The 22,523-nt window shown below is 40.8% G+C and overlaps 1 protein-coding gene across 1 annotated transcript in view; it reads right to left on the reverse strand.

Annotated features, from left to right (window-relative positions):
- The window catches only part of adamts18 (ADAM metallopeptidase with thrombospondin type 1 motif, 18), a 59,006-nt gene extending 37,127 nt beyond the window's left edge, over positions 1–21,879 (reverse strand). The window contains exons 1-8 of the mRNA XM_053317359.1: positions 21,778–21,879; positions 21,360–21,441; positions 19,765–20,078; positions 5,133–5,424; positions 3,922–4,136; positions 2,971–3,054; positions 2,695–2,854; positions 708–813 (exon numbers count right to left, since the gene is read on the reverse strand). Coding sequence (XP_053173334.1) covers positions 708–813; positions 2,695–2,854; positions 2,971–3,054; positions 3,922–4,136; positions 5,133–5,424; positions 19,765–20,078; positions 21,360–21,441; positions 21,778–21,879 — 1,355 coding nt within the window. The remainder of the gene's footprint in view (positions 1–707; positions 814–2,694; positions 2,855–2,970; positions 3,055–3,921; positions 4,137–5,132; positions 5,425–19,764; positions 20,079–21,359; positions 21,442–21,777) is intronic.
- Between the last annotated feature and the right edge of the window lie 644 nt (positions 21,880–22,523).

Raw genomic sequence — 22,523 nt, forward strand, 5'->3', positions numbered from 1 at the left:
TCAACATGAGTTATTAACGTCAGCATGATGCACTCTTTGTGTAACCAGTGTTGGGGAGTAACTAGTTACATGTAACAGTGTTACATGAATTACAAAATAAATGAACTGTAATCTGTTACAGTTATTGAGAAAAAATGTGTAATTAAAAGAGTTACTTATGAAATGTTGATGATTAAAAAGGGGGCTATATCTGAAATCAGTTTTGCTCAGGAGGGTTTTTCCTCATTTTCTAATATCTAACATGTTACTAAATACATATATTGCTGTTTTTAGTCCTTTGAAAACATTGTTTTTATATATGTTGTAAATAAATCATGACTTGGGCTTAAATGGTGTCACAGTACCAATTAAGCCCATGCCAGACTTATGCCTTTTTCATCAAATATCTTTATTCCAAAATCTACATGAACTGATGAATACATTTTCAAATGAGAGATAAATCTTGCCTTTTAAGAAATGATCTCCCTTATAAATCATGTCAGTATCCATGAAAAACAACTAAACTTAGATCTAGGTGCTTAATGGGTACACTTGCACTAACAGTGGAAAACATTCTTTAGAAAATGAGAAAAGTAATCAAAAAATAATCAAATTTGATTAAGTAATTGAGATAGTTATATTACTTATTATATTTTAAATATGGTAACTAGTAATCTGTAACCTATTAAATTTCCAAAGTAACCTTCCCAAACCTATGTGTAACATACTTGTGTCCAGACTCATGAGCGATGGTGAAAGCCAAACCCAGTCCTGTGTCCTCATTGATGGTACAACTCCTGTATTTACTGCACATGCCGCTGATGGGAGCAAAACCTGCAGAGATAGACAAAGAAGGTGATAGATAATGTGTTAGGTGTTATGGAATACTTGGCTATTATTTTTGAAAAAAAACAACACATCAAACCTCAACTCTATAACTTCAAAATCGCACGTCTGTTTCTCTGTGCTGTATCTGAGCACATTCTTGCTTTTCAACTTTGACAGATTTGGCGTGCAGCAAATGTCACATATGCACAATCGCGTGCATGCATCCTTGAAGGGGGGATTTCACACCAGCTGCAAAGTGCTCATCACAAGCCCTCGCTGCGTTATCCTGAGATCGTTCTTTGACTTTGATGGCCAGTTTAGCATACAACTGCTGACGGTGGACCTGACAGAGCTGGGAGAAAGACAACTGATCCTAGATGTGGGATTTAACTGACAAGTTGATGAAAATATTCAGAAGTGGTCGCTGATTTTTGTTTTTTTCTTTTTCATATTCTCTGGCAGCCGTGTCTCCCATTGGACCCGGAGAATAAGGACATGTTCAGCAGAAACATCAATATGTGGTTAATGTATGTGACTGTGACTTAAGGAGCCAGATGTTAAAGTGTAACAACACTAACAGAATTTGGGTCAAACATAAAGTGTGAGTGCTGCTGCTCCTCCATAAAACCTCAAACTCAGCTCAGTTTAACATTTTCTTTGTCTCAGGTCTAAGACTTTTTACAGACAAACAGATGTTACATACAGTCGGTCAACAATTCTGAACTTTTAAAATAAATTCTAATCAAACAAAGTACTTATTGTGGATGCTTGACAAAAGCATGAGTATATGTGGTGTTTTTATCTTTATTTTAACAGAAAATTGAACTAAATCTAATAAGATTATGATATTTGCCAACATTAGTTGGCTACTGTGTTGTTGTTCCAGCTGCCTTTTGTTCCTACAAGACTTAAGATTTATGTCTAAGCTGAACATAAGCTCATCCTAAAATCCAACACTTCTCACCATGCTGGGACATGTGCTACTTTATTGTAGATTTTTCATCATGCGTGTCCAGACCATGGTGTTTTCACACAGATTTGAGTGACAGCCATGGTAGGATGCTTCATTAATAAATTCTCCCATAAAGTGACAGTTAATCAAGGGCCTAGTCTGGTAACGTGGCTTTTTTTCTATCTCCACACCCTCAGATTATTTTAAACTTGTAGTCCTCAGCTGGAACCTGGCCTTAAGTGACATACATTGAGGCAGCAAAAGGCTTTATATAACTTTTTTTCACAATACAGTCTTAGACAGCTTTTGATTGAGTAAAGATTGTGGAGTTCCTCTTTAACAGAGTTGATGTTTCTCTTTCATAAAAATAGAAAACTAACTTTTAACCTCTGGCGACATTTTTAATGAGCAGCAGTAATTTTAAATCTACTTCAGCAGAAGTTCTGTCTTTTGGTTTCCATCACCAGTCAAAGCTGTATCCTAAAGGTATAGAAAATCAGACAGGGTGTTCATTTGGCTTAATGGTGAAGACGCCCTTGGCTCCATGTCATTTCCCTTGTCTCCATATTTCCTGCCTGCATCTATAGTCACAAGCCAAAAAATCCCATATGCTTGGGTTTATGACACTGCAGTAAAGTGTAACATTAGCTCACAGTGACAAATATTTGCCTTGCTGCACTTTACAATCTCTTCTGCTTTCCCCTGTCACATTTCCTTCACTTTTTGTTGCAATATTTACATCCACACTGCACCCCTACACCTACATGCCCAAACTAGCATTTACGTCATATGGGGTAACCAGTAGAGACAGCCCCCAACATCTCTTAATAACCTCATCATCATGACAGCCAATCAGTGGGACATGCTGTTCCCGCTTGACTGAGGAATAGAAGTCTGGCATTTGGCTCATTAAGGTTAGCCAAAAGCTGTCTTACCCAGCGTGTCACAGGGTTCGTTCTTCCAGGAGCAGATGTCTAGCCCGGTGAGAAGAACAGCATGGTCGTGCCGTTTACCACCTTTCCCCACCAAACCTGACTGCCACTGACAGAAACTATTGAGGGACTGGTCTGCATGGTGATTTATAGTCAAGCCCAGCTGGAAGTGAAGGGAGAGGAAAGGAGATATAGAGTGACTCAGTGAATAAATCAATCATCAGTACCCAGTGCAAAACAACAAGAATTTTTGTAGAATAACAGTTTGAATCCACTCACAGGATCCTGTTCCAGCAGTAGCAGGCTAACCACCACTATGTTGATGTCCGTCCCAATGGTGCCATCTTTGAAAAGACTGGAGACCTGCAACAGAGGGGAAGTTTTTGGTAATACATCAAAGTGCCAAATCTAATATTCATGGATATCTGATTATCATATGCTGTCCTTCTCAAGAGAGAAAAAGGAAGGACGTATGCACTACTCTTATCTGGGTTCATTTACAAGTACAAAAGGAGAACAAGCTCTACTTTTTATGCCATGAAAATGTCTTGCATCCAAAAAAATAAGTAAATAAATAAAGATATTAATGCCCTACAACATTTTAGACCACAAACGGTGAGAGAATGTCAGCGCCTTGCAGGAGCAGCAGGAGTAAGCTAAGCTAGCAACTTTTCAGTAACCCTGCTAGCTTGTCTACTCCTACTGCACAAGAAGGTTAACAGTGAAAAGGCGACATAACATGACTGTCCTTGGAAAACTCTAATCAGCAAAGGGGAAAATAAACTAAACGTCCTGTTTTAAATTTTGGATTTTAAAAAAGCCTACAACTTTGTAAAAATGATCATTGTAAGTGAAACAAATTTGAAACAGCTAACCTCCCTCTAAAACATGATAATTTCTGGTTAATACGTACTCCAACACTTACACCATCTCAACCCAAAATGTCTGACTGATGCCACAACAATTGCCATCTTCAAGAACCAATTCCTGCTCAGTTGTACATTTCTTTAATTAAAAACTCATAAAAGCAACATTCCAAACAAGCTAGCAAACATTAGTGCTAGCTCAGTCCATCAAGAGTCTCCCATGTAAGAAGAAGACAAAAATAGAACAAAAGCTGGGGGGAAATTAGTAATAGCACTGGTTTTCTCTGTCTCTTCTAGCCTTTAGTGTCAACAAACTATCTTTATATTACATTTTTCCTACTTCCTTCTCTTCTCCCACCCTCACCATATTCATGACGGTGAGGACATAGGTGGTGACGTTGTCTCTGCCGTGTTTCTCCAACATCTTCCTGTCTGCCACCACCAGGGTCTCCACATTCAGACCTCCCACCCTGTTGGAGTTGATGGGCGATCTCTTTGCCCTTCCTGGCCCTTCTGCCTCGGGCATCGCAAACTCATCCGGCATGGTGAAACTGTCCTCAGCAGGAGGCTTGGGAGCGTCTATGAGGGCAAAAAGGGGAAAGGACGGAAGGGAGGAGAGGCAGAGAGGGCACGAGGGAGAGACAAAGACACAGAGAGAAAGAGAGTGAACTTGGCAGTGAGGGTCAAATGGATGAACTGTCTTTTTCCTGGCTCGTGCCGGGTGATAAGAGTACAGGCACGGCGCGAGTGTTGAAAGGCCAGGAAATTCACTCCCCACATTGCTTCCTACCTCTCACCACGAGAAAGAAAGATAAAACTGCGCACGGGCCAGAGGGATGAGTAGCTTCAGGCTGGTTTTGTGCCATTACAATGGGTGCAACACACAAATACTGAACAGTAAATACACATGAATCCTCATATTAAGTATATAGATTACAATAGCCTGAATAGTTTAGGTATCATTATCATATTCTGGAATACTGGAATATTAATCATTGACTTTGATAAAAAAAATAATATCTCTGCAGGTGTTGTCATATTTTATTGTTGGTATAATCGCTTCCTAACCGTTCTAAATTATATTCCCATATTACAGATCACATTATAAATTGGTGTGATATGGTAAGGTAAGAAAAGATTTTTCACAAAATGAGATATTATTATTTCACAAATTGAGATATATATTGTTTTTTTTTCCTTTTAATTTCATGATTTTAATATGACACTTTATCCATTAAAATGTATGTTTTATGTAAAATACTGATTAAGTTATGTAATTAAATACTTTTTTTTTTTACATTTAACAAGTTTAATCATAAAAGTTAACCATAATGTAGCTGCATGCAAGTTTAACCTTGTGTAGATATGCAAAGACATTGGTGCACAGTGTCCACTTCAGTGCAGGGTATAACATCTGTCTAACATACAAAATACAATCTAAAGAAAGCACAATAATTTAGTACTGTTTTAAAGAATGAATTCATTTTTTAAATTCTGTTGTCATTAAACAATTAATTCATTTTATTACAATTTATATAAAACTTCAATAAAGGAATATAAGGTTCCCTTACATACATTGCTTGCGGCGTCCGCAGTAGTGTTGCCTCTGTAGCTTTCCATGTTGGTAGTCATGGTGATGCTGCTGTTGCTGATGATGATGATGATGATGGAGATATGGGTTGACAAGTGTGGAAGAACTGTGGCTAGATGGGTTGCCAGATCTGCTGTGGACAATGTGTTCCGCTGAGCGTTTGTAGACTACATGCGGGTGGTGACTATCGGGGGCACTGTAGTTGTGTTGCGTGGCCAGGTGCTGTGGTAGCGGTGCAATCAAATACTCCTCCTGAGACACACGGATCAAACCTGACTGGAAAACACACATAAGACAGGCGTAAACAATGAGTAAAGACCCTGAATTATTCACAAAACCCCACTAAATAGTTTCATATAAGTGGAATAGATATTTGACAGGAATGGACTAAACCCACTGAGCAGAGCAATTTGTTTCCATTGTTTAAAATGGTGTATTTTTATCCACAGGGTCAAAAGTTTCAAATATAATTATAACATGAACAAAAGTGAAATGTCCCAGAGTTTTCTTGGGGTTGTGTGTGAATCTTTTTGTTTTGTGGTGTAAATGTTACATCATGTCATGTTTCTTAAGTTACTGCTTTCAGCTACTAGCCTTCATAATGATGTAAAAAAAACAACCTGTCATGTAGTAATATGATGCATTGGCATTTGATAGCACACAGCTGCCCAGTCTCTACTACAGTTTAAATGTACAAGTAAGTACATGTAAAAGTCCAGTTCCACCTATAGCTACAACCCAGACTCCATCCTACCATCTGCAAATGTGAAAGACAGAATCAAAGCTGTGTACCACCAGAAACAATTCAATCTGAGTTACACAAAGCATTACTTGCTGTTAGCATTTTTTGTTCTACCCTTTCAATCAAAATATTGTGTTCCTGCCTTTGTTTCTGATAAAATATCTACTTTTAGTAAAGGAGTGTTATACAATTCTTATTTTTCAATATTTAATTGAATTTTGAAATTAGTTAATGCAACAATACAATTATGATTCAGTGCTCTAAATCAACAAATGATTTTTTTTTATTCACAACCTTGCCAATAAACCATTATATTTTCAACTTTGAAATAGTCAAATAAAGTTTTATATAATATCATCTTTATTGGTGAATGGCACAAACTTGAGGACATGAACTGCACTTCACTCATCATATCAACACATGATTTGACTTAACTTCAATTAGGCAAAATTTGAATGAATGACATGTTTGTTTGCAGGTTTTGTCCACAGACTCAGTGTCAAGTGTCACAGCAGGAGACCACCTCAGTCTTTTGGGTCCGTTTTTTAGTCGAGTGGCCTTAGCTGCCCTCCGAACTCAGCGACTGAGCTACTGAACCTTAAACATTCCGTCTGACCACGGAATGTTACCTAATTCACTCTATGACTCGCCAAATGTACACAAAATAGCTGTGTAATCAATCATATACACATACAGAGATACGTCTAAAACACTCACTGAACATAGTAACACACACAAATAAAACCCTTGACCCAATGACCCATGACCCTTTTGTATGTGTTCGTGTGTCATCGACTTCCCCAGCAACTTAATGAAGTGTGTGCGTGTGTGTGTCAACGAGAGTCTGTGAACCAGGACCCTGATCCTGTCGAAGTGACCCCATTCCCCCCAGACTAGCAGGTAGCAAAATAAACAGAGGCAGGACAAAAGGGAAGCCATGGTGAGGCTCTTGTTGTCAAAACAGTGCCTGGATACATGGCAGGCTGCCATCATCAGCCCTATCCATCCATCCATCCATCCATCCAGCCATACTAACATCCAACCATACATCCATCCATCCAGCCATCTAGCCATACATCCACTCATACATCTAGCCATCTATTCAGTCCTCTAACCATCCAGCTGCCAGGACATGCTTGCATCTGTCCATAAATCATCTTCTCCTCCCATCAATCTTCACAGTGCGAAGGGAAGTTTTACAGGAAGTTAACTGTCAGACTTCATTATATTGACTACATCTTAGGTCCACATGGTCTAGTGGTTGGGAGGTTTGTTCTCCAAGTGCAGTGTCAATGGTTTGAACCCCAGCACATCAATACCTGCCAAAAACAACCTTGAGCGAGATGCTTCACAGCTACCTGCTCCAGCAAGGCTGAACCTGCAAGCACAGGGCGGAAAGAAAACTTCCCCCACAGTGTTATGAATAAAATATATCAAATCAGTGACTTGAATTAAGAAGAGAGAGCCTGTCCTTGGCAAAAAAAATGAAGTGGAGCTTCCCAAAATAGATTGGAATTTAAAACGAGGCTCGCAGAGGTCAAAGGAGGCGTCTTACATCAGTGCACACTGCTGTCACCTCTTGTTTGCCCATCTTTTCATTGGTCTTTCTGTCTGGCATTTACAACAGACCTGACTTGCAAAATCATACACCTCATCAAATATTCCTCTTTTAGAGATGAAATAATTTAAATGTTTTATTATCTGACAGCTCTTTCTGTCTAATGATATCAGTGTAAGTATCCTGGAGACATAGACGATCATTTCATTTGTTTCAAAGGAACTTTTTCCCTCTCATCTAGAACCATACCATATTAAAATATCATTCAATTAAGCTTTTTAAACATATTAAATCTTAAGATTGTCTTTATGCAGTATATATCATGTAATTTGCCTCCATACAAAGGTGGTGTAATTACTGACTTACCCCCAACCTGGCAGCCACCACTTCCAACAATAAAACTATCTGAAGTTAACTTCATTAATTTACAACTCACATTCCTTACATCTCTCTCTCTCTCTCTCTCTCTCTCTCTCTCTCTCTCTCTCTCTCTCTCTCTCTCTCTCTCTCTCTCTCTTCACTTTCTTTTGCTGCGTCACCACATCTGCCAGCTGTCCACTTTCTCTTCCAGCAGTTGGCAGATGGAGGTGTCAGTAATGATAATGACAGGAAATGAATTCCATCTGCAGGGAACGTAATAATGGTACTGCGCGCGCATGTGTGTGCGAGTGTGCGTGTGTGTACTATTTTAATTTTCTTTTGTCAGCCTGTTCTGTCTGTTTTAGTGAATTCCAAAGACAGAAAAACTAATAAATTAAACATTAGGAGATTTACTCAGTGCTCTGTACTGTGAATCCACAATGTATTTCAACTGTGATGTTTCATCTTTCTAACAGTTTAACAGTTTTTTTAACAGTTTTCCTTTAAGACCTGTCAAAACAAGTAAAATACAACCAACTGTAGAAGTAGAACTTCATCAGCCCTAAAATTGTGATGTAACGGTTGATTTGCAGTTGTGTGTTAAGGGGATACTGTAGGTTACACTGGTGCTGATGTGGGCCTCTTTCAAAAAATATTACCACAAATTGGGGCTTCACCAGCTACAGACATGCATTGGAGGCTGGTAGAATTGCGAGTGGTCAGCACGGGCTGCTTGTGTTTTCAAGTGTGTAGAGGATGTTGATATTGGAGACAATATGAGAAGGTTAAAGACACTCTTGGTACTCTGCTGTTTTATACATCTAGCAAAGTCATCTCTACTGCAGACCCTCTACTCATTTCTCCATCTGGCCTGAACCCCATTAAAGGGACAACAAGTACTTTCTTGCAGGGCTGTAATACAACTTTTGTGGAGCTTTTGAATAAGTTAACAAAAAAGTAGTATTTGCTTGTACACTTAAAATCTATTGTCTAAGTATGAGGTATTGGTATGGTATTGGTATAAGGGAGGTGTTGTTTTAGGCCACAGCGTTCAACTGTTTCCTGCATGAAAAAAGCTCTAATACAGAGTACACTTCAAAACTAAATATACCAGGCTAGTGGGTGAACATAGTGGAGCATTTAGCAGTTAAAGACCCAGATATTTCACTCAGGGGTTGATGGAGCACAGAACAGCACTAATAGAGAGGGACCCCTAACCCTAACCCAAACCCAGAGAGGGAACTGCACTTGCTTCATATGTGCTCGATGAAACAACTGTTTGCTAGTACATCCTCCAAATTAATTGAATACATGATAGTTTGTTAATGTTGTGTCTACAGCTTGTTTCCAGTGCCCTGGAGTCTACACCTGCAAGATGATCTGCATCTAAATCCTGTTTCTACTGACTACAAGTCCATTAACACAGGTGAAGTCAAAGATGTCAAATTACTGAATACACTGTTTGATTGACAGCTAATGTAGTCCCAAAACATCAAAGTTAAAAAAAACATTGCCCCAAGGATGCATCTTGCAGGTTGTAGTTTGTAGGTCTACATTATTCACAGAATGAAACTTCTTTTTGTTGGCTGTTTTTTTGTTGGCTGCTTCTCTTTCGTAAGAAAACCCCAAAGAAGAGACAAATGGTGATCAGGTAGCTTGCTGTAATCCGTTTAATGATGTGCGATCTGTAACATGAGCTGTATAGAGTTTCATAGTTTTACGGTTGTATCTCAGAAGTAGAGAAAGGCCAGCTGCAGCATTGATATGGCAGTCCTTTAGTTATCTCTCTACATTAACACTTGTAAGACTTGGTTAGATTAAAGGGATGAGCTCTGTCTGCTAAACACCGGTTTACTTTCCTCCCACGTTTACATGCAGACTCACACATTTTTCTGACTCACTCAAGCTCATATTCACACAGATTACAGGTTGACTTTTTCAGAGTTTTTTTGGCTCTGATCAGCAATGAGACTATTTTCTACATGAGAAGAAACTCTTCTTTTTATGTAAGCCACCACAACAACTTAATGGAACGACTCTCAACCAAACCTGTGTGTCACACTGGCAACATAACGGTTTATGTCAAGGGAGACGGCATCTTTAGCTTGTCTCTGTATAAACTGCTGCCTCTTTTAAGGTTTCCTACCATGATATTATAAGGCAAATGAGTAAGTGCTTACATGCTGTTAAAGACTAGGGCTGAGCGGCGAGAAGCCCCAAGCTGGTGATTACCGAGCTCTGAAGCACATCTGCACTCCAGCTCAGCGGAGAATCACGTGAACACAGTGTGTGGTGAGAGAAGGGGGGGGGGATCAGACAGGAGCAGAGAGGCCCCTCAGGCATCTAACTTATTCAATAGAATCATCATCTGAATAATTATAGTTTGCTCGAGTGAATTATGTGTATTTAAAATGGGGTAAGAAAAGGGTAGAGACAAAATGGTAATTTTGGATCTTCTAAAAGAAAACAGCACCATAGAAAAGAGCCAAGAAGCAATGACAGGGCATAGCATCGGCTAAGTTTCTTCTCCCATAACTTCAAATGACTGTTTCTCAGGAGCATTCATGGAAACACAAAAGGATTGATGAACAGCAGCGCAGCCATTTACAATCGCTCCATTAGTGATAGCATGTCTAGATAACCCTCTTCATGTACTACTGATTAGAATCACAATGTGTCAATAGCCCAGGGTATTTCAGTCCTTGTTTGGCATCACTAATTGTCTTTGAACAACCTACTGACACCCTTTGAGCATGTCTAGGGAACACAGCAGAGGTGGACACACACAAAGACAGAAACTGATGGTGTTGGATGAGTCCTTTGTCATCAAGAGCCTTTGGGCATGGTCCCACTCGTTAGCCCGTGTAGACACAGCAGGGAACAGGAGGACTACTCCCACACCAGCCCATACAAATGGAAATGTCCTCCTTCAAAGTGCTGTTAATTGCACTCTAACTGGGTTACAGTACAGCTCTAACACTTTTATTGACTTCGAAATGAACTGCTGCTGATGTGATGCAAATGATGTGAGATGTGAAATTTAAATGAACTTTAAGGTTCTTAATTGTGCTGAAATGCACATAAATGTGTTGGAGATTCGTGTCATAGCAACCTTTTCAGTTTTCCAGCAAAGATCGTCCAGCTCAGTGATTGCACCTCGGGCTGGATAGGTGGAGGTGACATGGGTGCGATGGGAAGTCACACCCTAACACCCAGAGGAGCTGACTGAACTTGAGGTTGTAAAGGACAGGAAAAGGAAAACAGTGGGTGATCATATCCAGTGATACATTGGTACAGTCAGAGCCAAGAGTTGATTCAGTCAATGATTTAACTTCTGATCGTCCCCCCTAAATTAAAAAGGTCTTGCAGTTAAAAATGGTCTGACATTATATAGCTTTGGTATGAAAAGATGATGTACCTCTGTAAGAACAGTACATTTCCAATGTAAAGACAGCATAGAAGCCCATTGAAACCAGTTATAGGTTTCAGGTTAGCTATCAACATGGTAGAGGTCACATCTTCACATCTTCAGTTGTCAGAATGCTTAAACCAAAGTGCTTGTTAGATTGTCGAGCACCATTTTCAAACCTCTTCACCCCAAACCATTTCAATGTCAGAATTGGGAGGGATACATTCGATAAATTCTGTTATTTTCCTAAACCAACAAGCCGACATTCACACCCACTTCATGCAATGATTGGCCAGACATGAGAAAGTAAGAAGAGTTTGAACTTCTCTTAAGCTCTCTTGTCATTCTTTATTATTTCTGTCACTTTTAATGTGTACAACCAAGTATGATGAATGCCTTCCAGGAGAGACTGTCTGAAAATGTGCGCCCAATATTTATCCAATTATTGCATCTTCCCACTTTCTATGACGACCATCTTTTCACTTCTCGTCTTTCAGTTTGTATATTCGGAAAAACACTTTTACCTTCCAACATGGTCAGGCGACGCATTGTTTAAAGTTCTTTTTGAGCATACGCAGGCCCTCAGGCTGGTTACATGCTTCTTCTGACAGGCACATTCAGAAGGTTGTAAAGAGTGGGGCGTACACTGCCTAGTTTTTCTGAAACTGAAAATCTGTCAGTCACGCTCGCTTTCTGCAGCGATTGCCAGGTGTAAACAGGTGTGAAGCTCCAAGTGCTCTGTAAATAGTTTTCCCACTTTGACTTCTACTATATGTTTCACCACTGAACTGCACTGTTTCCCAATATGTTAGCAGTGATGGAGGCAGTGTGCTTTCTGAGAGGAGATGGGACAAATTTGTCAAGTGATTTTGGTAAATGGACAGTACTTATATATTTTGTGATCAAGTGCTGAACAATAGCCGGGGCATGATCTGAATCGATAAATAATCTTTCCCTTTGCCTGCCAACATGTAACATGTGTGCATACAGTGCATAAATAACAATTACGACTATAGATACCATGAGCAGGTACCCTAATATGGTCCCTTGCTGAAATAACTACAAACTCCTACTGAACATATCCAACCCAAAATTCTATACCCCCTCTAGTTTGACATGGACACTGAAAGTATCCTCACTTCAACAGTCTGATACACTTTTTCAAAAGGGCATCATATCTGGAAACCTTTTCTAGGTATCCCCCCCCCCCCCCCATCCTTTATCTGAAATTTAGTTTTCCTTAGAGCTGGAATGCTGGAGGTGGAGACCTCAAAGACTCTACTATGATGTGACAGTTGAGGCTGAAAGGTTGCCACACTACGCTAATTGAGGACTAGCTCTTAAATAGTAAACAGCATTACACTGGCTTCTGCCCTGGCCAACACAGACTAGAAAAACTCTATAAAACAATCTAAAAGTACAGCTATCATGCTTTAATAACCCACCAAACTGCCTGTGAGTCATGGCAGCACCAAGTTTACTGTAAGCCTGGACTGTTTTGTCACAGCACTAGTGAATGTAGTGCAGTGGTGACAATAGTAGGTCAGGTTTGATGTATGGGCTCTGTTTGTTCAAGTTGCAGCATCCACTTCAAGACATCAACACTGGCCATTAGTCTTGTGTGAGAAAGACCTTGTACAGACCAGAAAGGACACACACACATACACAGACTCTGTTTTTTTTTCTCTCCCTTTCACACACACAGCATCCCACACCCATGCTGAGAGCCTGACCCCTCTCTCCTGCTGGCATCTAACACTGGGCACTACATCACTGTCAGCGTCCAGACCACCAGGGAACGGCTCCGGGCCACTCTCCTCTTGTAGCGCCAAGCTCTGAGCTCCTCTGTGACCCAGCCCAGTGGCTGAATTATGGCCAGAGAGGCATATTGTAGCGGGGAGACATTCCAATTTGTTGGCCTTTACTGAAAATGGACAGGTACAAATGGCCTAAGCACCAGCTGGAAATCAGTCATTCAAGTGTCATTTTAAGTCTGCAAGACCTGAGGGATCTGAAGCGCACTGACATTCTCACATACACACACACAAACACATCATATGTTGTTTCTTCTTCCCAGTCCAGCGGATGAGTAATCATATATTGTCTCAGCTCCACGAGGAGTTTAATGGGATTACAACATCTACACATGTTAAATATTCAAACCAATAAGTGAGTGAGTGAATGTGTGCCTTTTGGCTAAATACTCTTTATTTTCCAGATGTAGTTTACTGACACTTTTTCAGTTATTTGTACGTCATTTTAAAATACCATATTGCTGTTTTGGACTAAAACTGCCTTTTAAAATAATCAATTATTCCTGAAACACAAATTTTACCAAGAATGAAAAAACAAGAAGCTTTGAACTCAGCAACAGTTGTGCAAGAGAAGATGTCACATTTTCCAAACAAGCAATAGAGCTCAACAACTCATATATTCACAATTTGATGTCTTCTACAAACCACAAACCCCTTCGGAGACAACAGTACATCCAGCATCAAAAGCAGAGCCCGGGAAAGGAGCGAGTGTCTTTTTCACACCACAGGGAGTCGTGTGCTCAGTAGAGACAGACAGAGGTCGTAGGTTACGCTCCCTCTTCAAAACAGTCACCGCTGCTCACTACAACACGCGGCACCGTGTCAACTACAGCCATCAGACAGCAGGTTTGATCTGAGCTGCCTGAAAAGATGAAGGGGACTGGAAAGGGGGAAGAAGAAAGAAAGTGTGTATTGACACTTCCATTGGTGGGTTTTTTTCTCTCACACATGGGTGCACACACATAGATTTAAGCTATAAACTGTGATACCTAGGGGGGGCCAGGTCATTAGGCCAACCCCTGACAAACATCCGAGAAGTCTCCCGAGCTCACTTTAGTCAAACCGCTTTTAAAAATGTCACCACACACAATTGGGGTTAAATTGTAATGTTTACTGAGCTTACATTATTAGAAGCTCTACAGGATTGAAGACATGATACTATTGAAATGTCAGGGAAGGAAACTGAGACTCTTTGACACCAGCAGGTCTATAAAATCTGCTTAAAGACAAAGTGCTCTTTGATTTTTCTTTGTTTCACTCTTTCTCTCTTTGTCTGTAGAAGGTGGACAAATATACCTTAAAAAATATGATGAGGTCAATCAATCAATGCCACTTGCTGAGCCAAATCCCACTGTTCCAGACAGAGCCTGACATAATAATGAATTGATGAACTTGAAATAGTTAGTTCTTTACATTTTCTCAGAAGCTTAATGATAATAACAATAACTTCTAACCCTAACTTCTTATTAGTGCAGGCTCTGTTTTTTTTCAGGCAATGAGGCGCTCCACCACTATACCTTGCTTCAGGAAATTCTTTTAAAGTTTACCAGCTGCAAACATCACAATTGTTTTATTACAGTTCAATTCATCTTCTCTACATTTGCTCTCAGCTTGGTAGCAGGTATTGCAAACATCAACTGACATTTTTCGATGAAGACTCAGACAGTGCTATAAGGAAAACTGATCCCGTGAAATGCACCTATTGAACACTGAACCCGAGAGCTCAGTTTCCAGAGAGCCCAACCTGTACCTGACCTGGCCCTCAGGGGCTTGGGAAAGGTGACTGTAAAGGTCATGGTCATCTCTGCAGTGACCTGAAACAGCCAGGCTGACGCGGGGAGAATCCAACAATGAAATGTTGCTAAGTCGTGTACTTGTAATTTATAGCAGGCACAGGGAATGTCAGGACTATTGCAGCTAGTGTACTTCTGAAAGCGCGCTTGTTATGTCTCCACAGCAAAGTGAGAAGAGAATAGAACTTTTAAAATTAGACTATTTGATGCTGTACAGATTACTCACAAGGTTCTTTTCCCATACATATTATACTGAATGTTTAAAGTGAATGCAAATGATGCAGTATATCTTAACATATGTGGGGGAAATGAGTAGATTAATAATTAATAATTATTTGTATCTATTCTAATAAGTTAAGTTAATCATCATCCACAAATGTCAAACATTTGCGAGTTCAAGTTTCTCCAATCTGACGATTTTGTCTGTTTTATACCATTGTAAATTGATTTTTTTTACTTTTAGATGATTGATCTGACAAATATTTAAATATGAAGGTGGTATTTGCAGGTCTTGGAAAGTGTAATTGGGCTAGTTTTCACTATTTTCTGACATTCTAAAGTCTAAACAAGTAATTGATTAGGTGAAAAAAATAATTGACAGATTAATCAATGGTTTAATGATCACAGTTGCAGCTCTAAATATATCAAATATGCAATATCAGAACATTTTTACAATATTCTCAATATTGTGACGCCTAAGATCACTGTGTTTTGTCAATGATTCATTCAAAAACTGCAAAAAAAGAAGTCAAATTTCTGAATATTCTATATATTCTGACTGCTTCAGGGACTTCTCGCACTGGCTTGGTAGTGAAGGACTCAGATCCGCCCTCATCACCCCCGAGAGAAGAATCCTGCCCTGGAAAGAGGCTGGGAGCGAAGAGGGGAGGGCTGTAAATCACTCCCCTGCTCTGCATTCACATGAGTGGCGAGCAGCTCTGAACTTGCACTACACAGTAAGAACCTGTGAGAGCCCAGGTTGACGCAAACCCCCACACGCCCGCTCACCCACCCACCCACCCACCCACCTCCCTACACCCAAGCAGAGAGGATTGGGGTCAACCAGCACAGCGACCTCCGATGAGAAAAACCTCAAAAGAAGAAAGCAAACTTAAAGAGGACTCCCCCCTCCCTCCTCCTTCTCTCTTACAAATCAGAGAACATTACATATGACACAACATGCTTTCATCTCTCACGCAAAAGAGAAACTGACAGCTTCATTTCACTCAAAACAACACAAGCATGCTGTTTTATAAGGACAGAGAAAGTAATTAAAAACCAACAAATAACACCATGTTTAATTAATAGGGATTTACAGTAGAAAATCCCTCTTTGCCAGTCATCCATCCTGTCCTGCTCTTAATACCATCTCGCCCTTCATTTAAACAGCTGAATCCCACTTCCATCTGCTTGACCTGGGCCAGAGTGAATGTTTAGATCCTGGTTTGGCCCAGTAGCTGGTGCTGACACCTCTGCCACTATTAAAAAGCAGATTGAAGTCCAAAAAAAATCCAGTTTCAGACACTTTCTTTCCCCCTACCCTCCTCTTTCCTGCTATCTGTTGAAAGGAGACAATGACATGAAGAACGACGAAGCTCTCATTCTTTTCTTTCTCCCCCTCTCTTGCTCTCACCCCATTTCTCCTCCAAAGCCCTTTGACTAAACAGAGTCTATCTCTCCAACTCTCTATAAAGAGACCATCCAGCCTCCCTGGGAGCTTCTACCCCAGACAATGAATTCACATTATTCTTGCACAACACTTTCTCTCTCTACCCCTGCGGTCCCGGCCCGCTTCTCATTCATTATTTCACCCTCTTTGCTTTTTTTTCTTTTCTCTCTCGTGTCTCGCTTTTTTTCTCTTCTTCTTTCCCCCCTGGATTTCTTCGTGTTCTTCTCCTTTCCTTACTTTCTTCCTCTCTCGCATTGTTTTTAATCCCACCTTAATCTCTTTCTTAACCCCCGTCGTTGCATCGAGCAGACTTGAATGGGTCGTTCCTCATTTGTACTTAATCCAAATATTCTGGACAGAGGGCTGGATGAAAAGCAGGGGTTAACTGCTTTCGTTGTTCTAAGCCTCACAGCAATCTAACAACACACACACACACACACACACACAAACACAGACACACACACACACACAGACACACACACACACACAGGCCATGATGGACTAACAGAAACAGACAGAAAGAGGAAGAAAAAGCCCAGATCTCCCTTTTTGATGCACTTGTTACATTCTCGTTTTATTTATTCCTCTTCTATTTTTCGAACAATGCTGCTCATCTGCCTGAGATATAAAAACATGAGTCCACTTAACGGGCTGAGTGACCATCCGACATGGCCCTGCAGTCACACTCGGGAGAGGAAGAAGACCAAAAAAACTAGGCAAAAGCTTGGGAGGAGTAAAAAATAGATCAAAGCTTTCATCGAGGCCCATTCAAATGCAATCACGACCCAATCACATTGTGTTCTCGCAGCGCTTTTAAGAGAACGGGTCAGTGGTGTTTTATTGTGAGTGGGAGCTAGCCTAATGAAAGGGACAATGCGAAGATTAGCAGTGCCAGCCAGGCGGCTCAAACTTCACCCTGGCTTTAATTGCTGCGAACAAGAGGAGATGTAGAGGCAGGGCAAACAGAGGACAAAAGAGCAGGGCGAGCACAGGAGGAGGAGGTAAGAGGAGGTATGAAGGCTGGATGATAAATGGAGGTACGGCTTTTATGGAGGTGTAGTGTGTCCATCTGGTCCAGGCTGGTGTGGGATGTGTCAAGGAATGTGTGTGTGTGTGTGTGTGTGTGTGTGTGTGTGTGTGTGGCCAGAGGGTCCAGGCATGTCATAAACCACAAAGATCTTGTAATTACAGAGTCCTTGTGGTTTGAGGAGAAAAACAACTGTATCTTGAATGTGAGGCGTTCACAACTGTGTTAATCAATAAATCCATACTTAAAGCCTTAGCATGGCATCACTGCCGAGAGCAGGTCTGTTGTAGCTGAGTGAGGAATTATGACGTCACAAATGTGTCTCTGATTTGCTTTTTCTCAGAAAGTTCAGCAGATGATAAGAAGTTTGGGATTTATGCTTTATCGCTTTCTTTCTTCTTAGTGTTAGAAGAAAAGATCAATATCAGTCTCATGTCTGTAGGTTATGCTGTGTTCCATTTACCTCGGGGGTTCAAAGTCGGAGTTGGGAATGACGTCACACCTGAGTTTGAATCGTTCCAGTTTAGAAGTCAGAAACCAGTTCTAGCCAGGTTAGTCATTGATAGCAATACCAGTTGATAAAAACACATCTTGCTGTATTTTGTGTACAAACATGTAGCAACATATCCACAGATAGAAGTTGGAAACTGCTGTGTGTACAACTGGTTTAATGAGACACAAATCAGACAAAACTGCTAATAAACAGGATACTACTACAACTGTTACACTGTTGATGCACAGGGCTGCCATTTTTGATTTTGAGGTTGGAGCTTGTGAGGTTTCACCCGACTTTCCAAGTTGGAATTCCAACTTCGGGTGGCACTCAAGTTGAAATTTCCTACTGGGAATTCCGACTTCAGAGTACAACTGGAAAGCACCAATATTAGCTAGCTTAGCACTGGAGGCAGCAGGAAACAGCTAGCTAATCTGTCTCTGTACAGGCCCTTCTAAAGAAGACTACTTAACATGTATTTTGTTTATTTAACTCATAAATTAGCATAAATATAAAAAGGACACTTAAGTGAAGTGATACTTCATGACAAACAACAACTTCATGGCCAATTCCTCTGCCAGGTACTTCTATGAAGCATCTTCAGCTATGGTCACGACCACTAAATGACCTTTACAAATTGCCATTTTTTTGTACATGTTAAACAAATGAGATATGACAGGTGTTGGTGTGGTGTGGTGTAAATACATTCTGGCTCCAGCTCTGTCCTAAACTCACAGGTTAATCTTCTCCACTTGCTGTCCAAAAGAAAGAAATATGCATATTTCCCCAAAATGAACTTTCCATTAATATTCATTTACCCAGTACACCAATGGGTGTGGTGTCTGCAGGAAATTGGAAATAGCAGTGACCAAAACTTAGCATAGATGCATAAACAAGGCAACAACATGGAAAATGTGATGAAGACACTTTTCCAAAAAGACTAAACAAACCAGTCCTCCACTTTTAGGACTGGTGTTAACAGCTGGACTAATGGGCTGACTGTTCACCATGTCCCTTTTAATGTAGATCTATGTGCGAACACATGGTCCGCAACAAGCTAGCAAAATTAGTTCTCACAAGAACCAGATGATGCTGTGTTGATTTTGAAGCGAGTACAATTGACAAATACCCACATCATGTTAACCATAGTCTTCCTAAGGTTGTGCTCTGGATGCTGGCACTACAATTAACAGTTAAACTGAATTATGGCCTTTCTTCGTGCTCTTACATCAGTGTAGTTTCTCCCCTGTCCTCTCTTTTCACATTCTCTTTTATTCCACTCCTCCCAATGTTCAAAGAAGTGCTTGACAAAGTACTGGAACCCAATGCTTACTCTCATGGGCAATGATGTAATTTTGCAGTTCATCCATAGTATAACAAAGGTCTCAGTTGTACCAACAATACTGCATCAAAACAGTCTGGTTATTAAAAGAACAAAGGCTTCTGAAGTCATAAAGGCAAGGAGTTTGAGATATGATTGAGCCCAAACTCTTTTAAGCAAAAGGGTTTCATTTCCAGTATTCTTATTAGTGTTTTTGAAGTAATTTAAAATAGTTTGGAAAAGTTTCATCCACCCAAGGGATGAAGAATTTTCTCAAAAACATGGAGAAACCATGTAATCCACTTAAGGGGATCACCATGTAATCAATTTTAGTAAAAAATATAGAAGCATAGTGTTTTTTTCACATGACAAGAGCTTGTAATGCCAACAGGAGCTCAAAAGAACCAAGAAGTTGCTGACAGACACTTACCAGCCCTGAACAGGTCGATATGGCTGCTGAGGAGGCCGACAGGTTGCGGATAAATCCCTGATACAGGCAGTTGTCAAACCCCGCATCTTCGATCACCTTGGCGACTCCATCCGAGCCCAGAGTCTGCACAGTGAACCCTGGGCCGACCACAGAGGACGGACGCAGGTCAAGGTGCATGTCTCGCCCGAAGGCAGAGAGCCGGTAGTGCAAAGACGAAGAGAGGGACCTCTTGCTGCGATGGCCTCGTCGGGTCACATCATGGGTCAGGTATCCTCCCTCAGCGTCCACCTCCACCGGGGTTACAAACACATAGTCTGGGGAGGTCAGGGATAGACAAAAAGTTAAAGGAAAGCTGCTGTGTGACTTGAGTTATGTTCTTTGGCGTACACAATTTCTGACATCCTGCTTCATCTCCTTCTGCTCCAGTTATATTTCCAACAATTCCAGAATGTATCTGGCCAAAGAGAAGTGTGAGCATTGGCATTTAGCTCTTGTGAGTGGACAGAGTGACAGTGACACTATTGTTACAGTGTGAAAGTAAAGGTTTCCAGGTATAAAAAAGAAGAACTGGCAGCCTTTATTCAAAAGACAACATCCAGTAATTGCTTTTCATCCTGGTTTTATAACTGACGAAACTTTAGATTGTTGAAAAAAGCTATGATATCAAATTTAGAATTGACCTGGTCACATTAAGCCAGTTCTCTCCACAAACGCACCCAGAAACACAATGTACATCATCACCAACAGGTTTCAGAACTGTCTACTGGAAACAAAATCATTGAGACTAAACTGACAAGCTTGTGTTCGGATGAAGGGCTCAGTGCTCAACTGCTGCCCAGAGCACAGCACATCATATGGATCACAGATGGTTTTTTAAAAGAAGCCTTGAACGCCAACATCATACTTCCATGCATGTCAGATATGGGTCAAATCTTCAGAACCAGAGGTTGTAAATATATGATGTCCCGATTTCATGCAGTTGTCATGATGTTCCAGTCTAATAAAATGCAAAAAAATTATTTATTCACTATCCATTTCAATACAGTAGAGCAGTGGGAGGCACTTTATGATAGTAAAGGCAGACTTTATAACAATTCCAGAAGTTTCCTTCTTGCATTGTTTCCTCTCTCTTTTTCAGCCTTGTTGACTCAACAAAGGTTTTCTACATGTTCATCACCCTCCTTTGCAGTGTCTGCTGGGAGAAGTCCACCTCCCTTCTTCACTCAGTAAATCAAAGCATACAAATCATCTCCACTTGCTTCCATGGTTTCTACAGGACAAAGCAGCCAAGAGGGAATCCCTGAGTGTGCACTGCACTCACTGCTCGCTACTGCACCAGTGTCAGCACATAATAAATACATTTTTTACCTCATAAACTTGAGATATGCCACCCTATTTGACACTTCAATTGCAATATTCCTAATTGGTTCTTTGAAGATCATGGTCTTCCCCACTGGTCAGCCCACAACTGCTATATATCTCACTTAATTCCCAATCTCTCTCTCTCTCTTTCTCTCTCATTCTTTCTCTCTACAAGCATAGATTCATGCCAGCTGGAAGAAACATTAATAGATGCCAAAAAGACAAGTACTCACCATGATTTAATCCGTGGCTGCTGCTGGAAGAATAGCTGGCCGAAACGGTGTGGGAGGAGTGTGAGCAGTAAATGTGCAGAGTCTGCAAAAAAAAAAATATATAGGAATAATTGGACAGGTAGCAACAGGTTGCAAGCACTGGAAGGACTGCAAGCCATACAAGGTGATAAATGAAATCCTTCTTTTGAAACATGAGTTGCACTTTAGTTTTAATTTGGGATGACCATCACTTGTCTCACTTTTCAACATAGCTCACTACAGCAGTGGACAGTGCAGTGTTGTTATTGACATAAACACATGCTGAAAAGAGACAACTGTTTTGTATTGTTTTAGTCCAAAAAAAATACTAGATAGGTGCAGGTATTGGATTGTGAAGTGTGTGTGTGTGTGTGTGCATTTCTAATTAAGTGTCACATGCCTTGATAATATTCCAGGACAAGAGAGTGGAGAGGAGCTTGACTGAGGTGCAGCCGACCAGCGGGATGGGTAAAGTCCATATCAGAAGAAAAAAGCAATCCATGATGATGACATGCAAGCTTACAACTCCTCCGTTACCTCCTAAAAGAGCGCAAAAGTAGTAATAACCTGCGGTGTCGCATAATGTAATATGCACGCATTGTTTGGTGTTTCTGTTCTTTGCTCGCTCAGGTGAAGTCGGCAGGTTGCAGCAGCCGGTGGTGCGCACTCATGAGTGTTTGTGTGTGTGTGTATATGTGTGTATGTGTATGTGTATGTGTGAGTGAGTGTGTGTGTGTGAGTGTGTGTGTGTGTGTGTGAGTGTGTGAGTGAGGAGGAGCAGCAGCAGCAGGTAGCAGTGTCGGGGAGCACCGGGAGGAGCGCTGACTGAGCAGTCTGGCTCTGTGAGAGTCGGCCCGCAGGATGGAGCAGTAGTCAGCGGCCGGCAGCCAATCAGCGCCCTGCATCATTTCCACGCGTAGATAAAAGAAGAAAAAGAGATTCCCCCTCTTGGAAGGGACGGCTGCTGCCTTCAGGTGCCGCTCGGACATTTATGTTTGAAGTTTAATGAGTTGTTTTTTCAAGGTTTTGTATATTGTTAGAATGAAGTGGGGGAAAACTACTGACTACAAGCTGGCAACCTGTTCTATACTTTAAAGATACTAAAGAGTCAGATTTCATTTTGAGTCAACAAAAAATATATAGATG

Source organism: Scomber japonicus, chromosome 1, assembly GCF_027409825.1.
Source record: "Scomber japonicus isolate fScoJap1 chromosome 1, fScoJap1.pri, whole genome shotgun sequence".
NCBI lineage: Eukaryota > Metazoa > Chordata > Actinopteri > Scombriformes > Scombridae > Scomber > Scomber japonicus.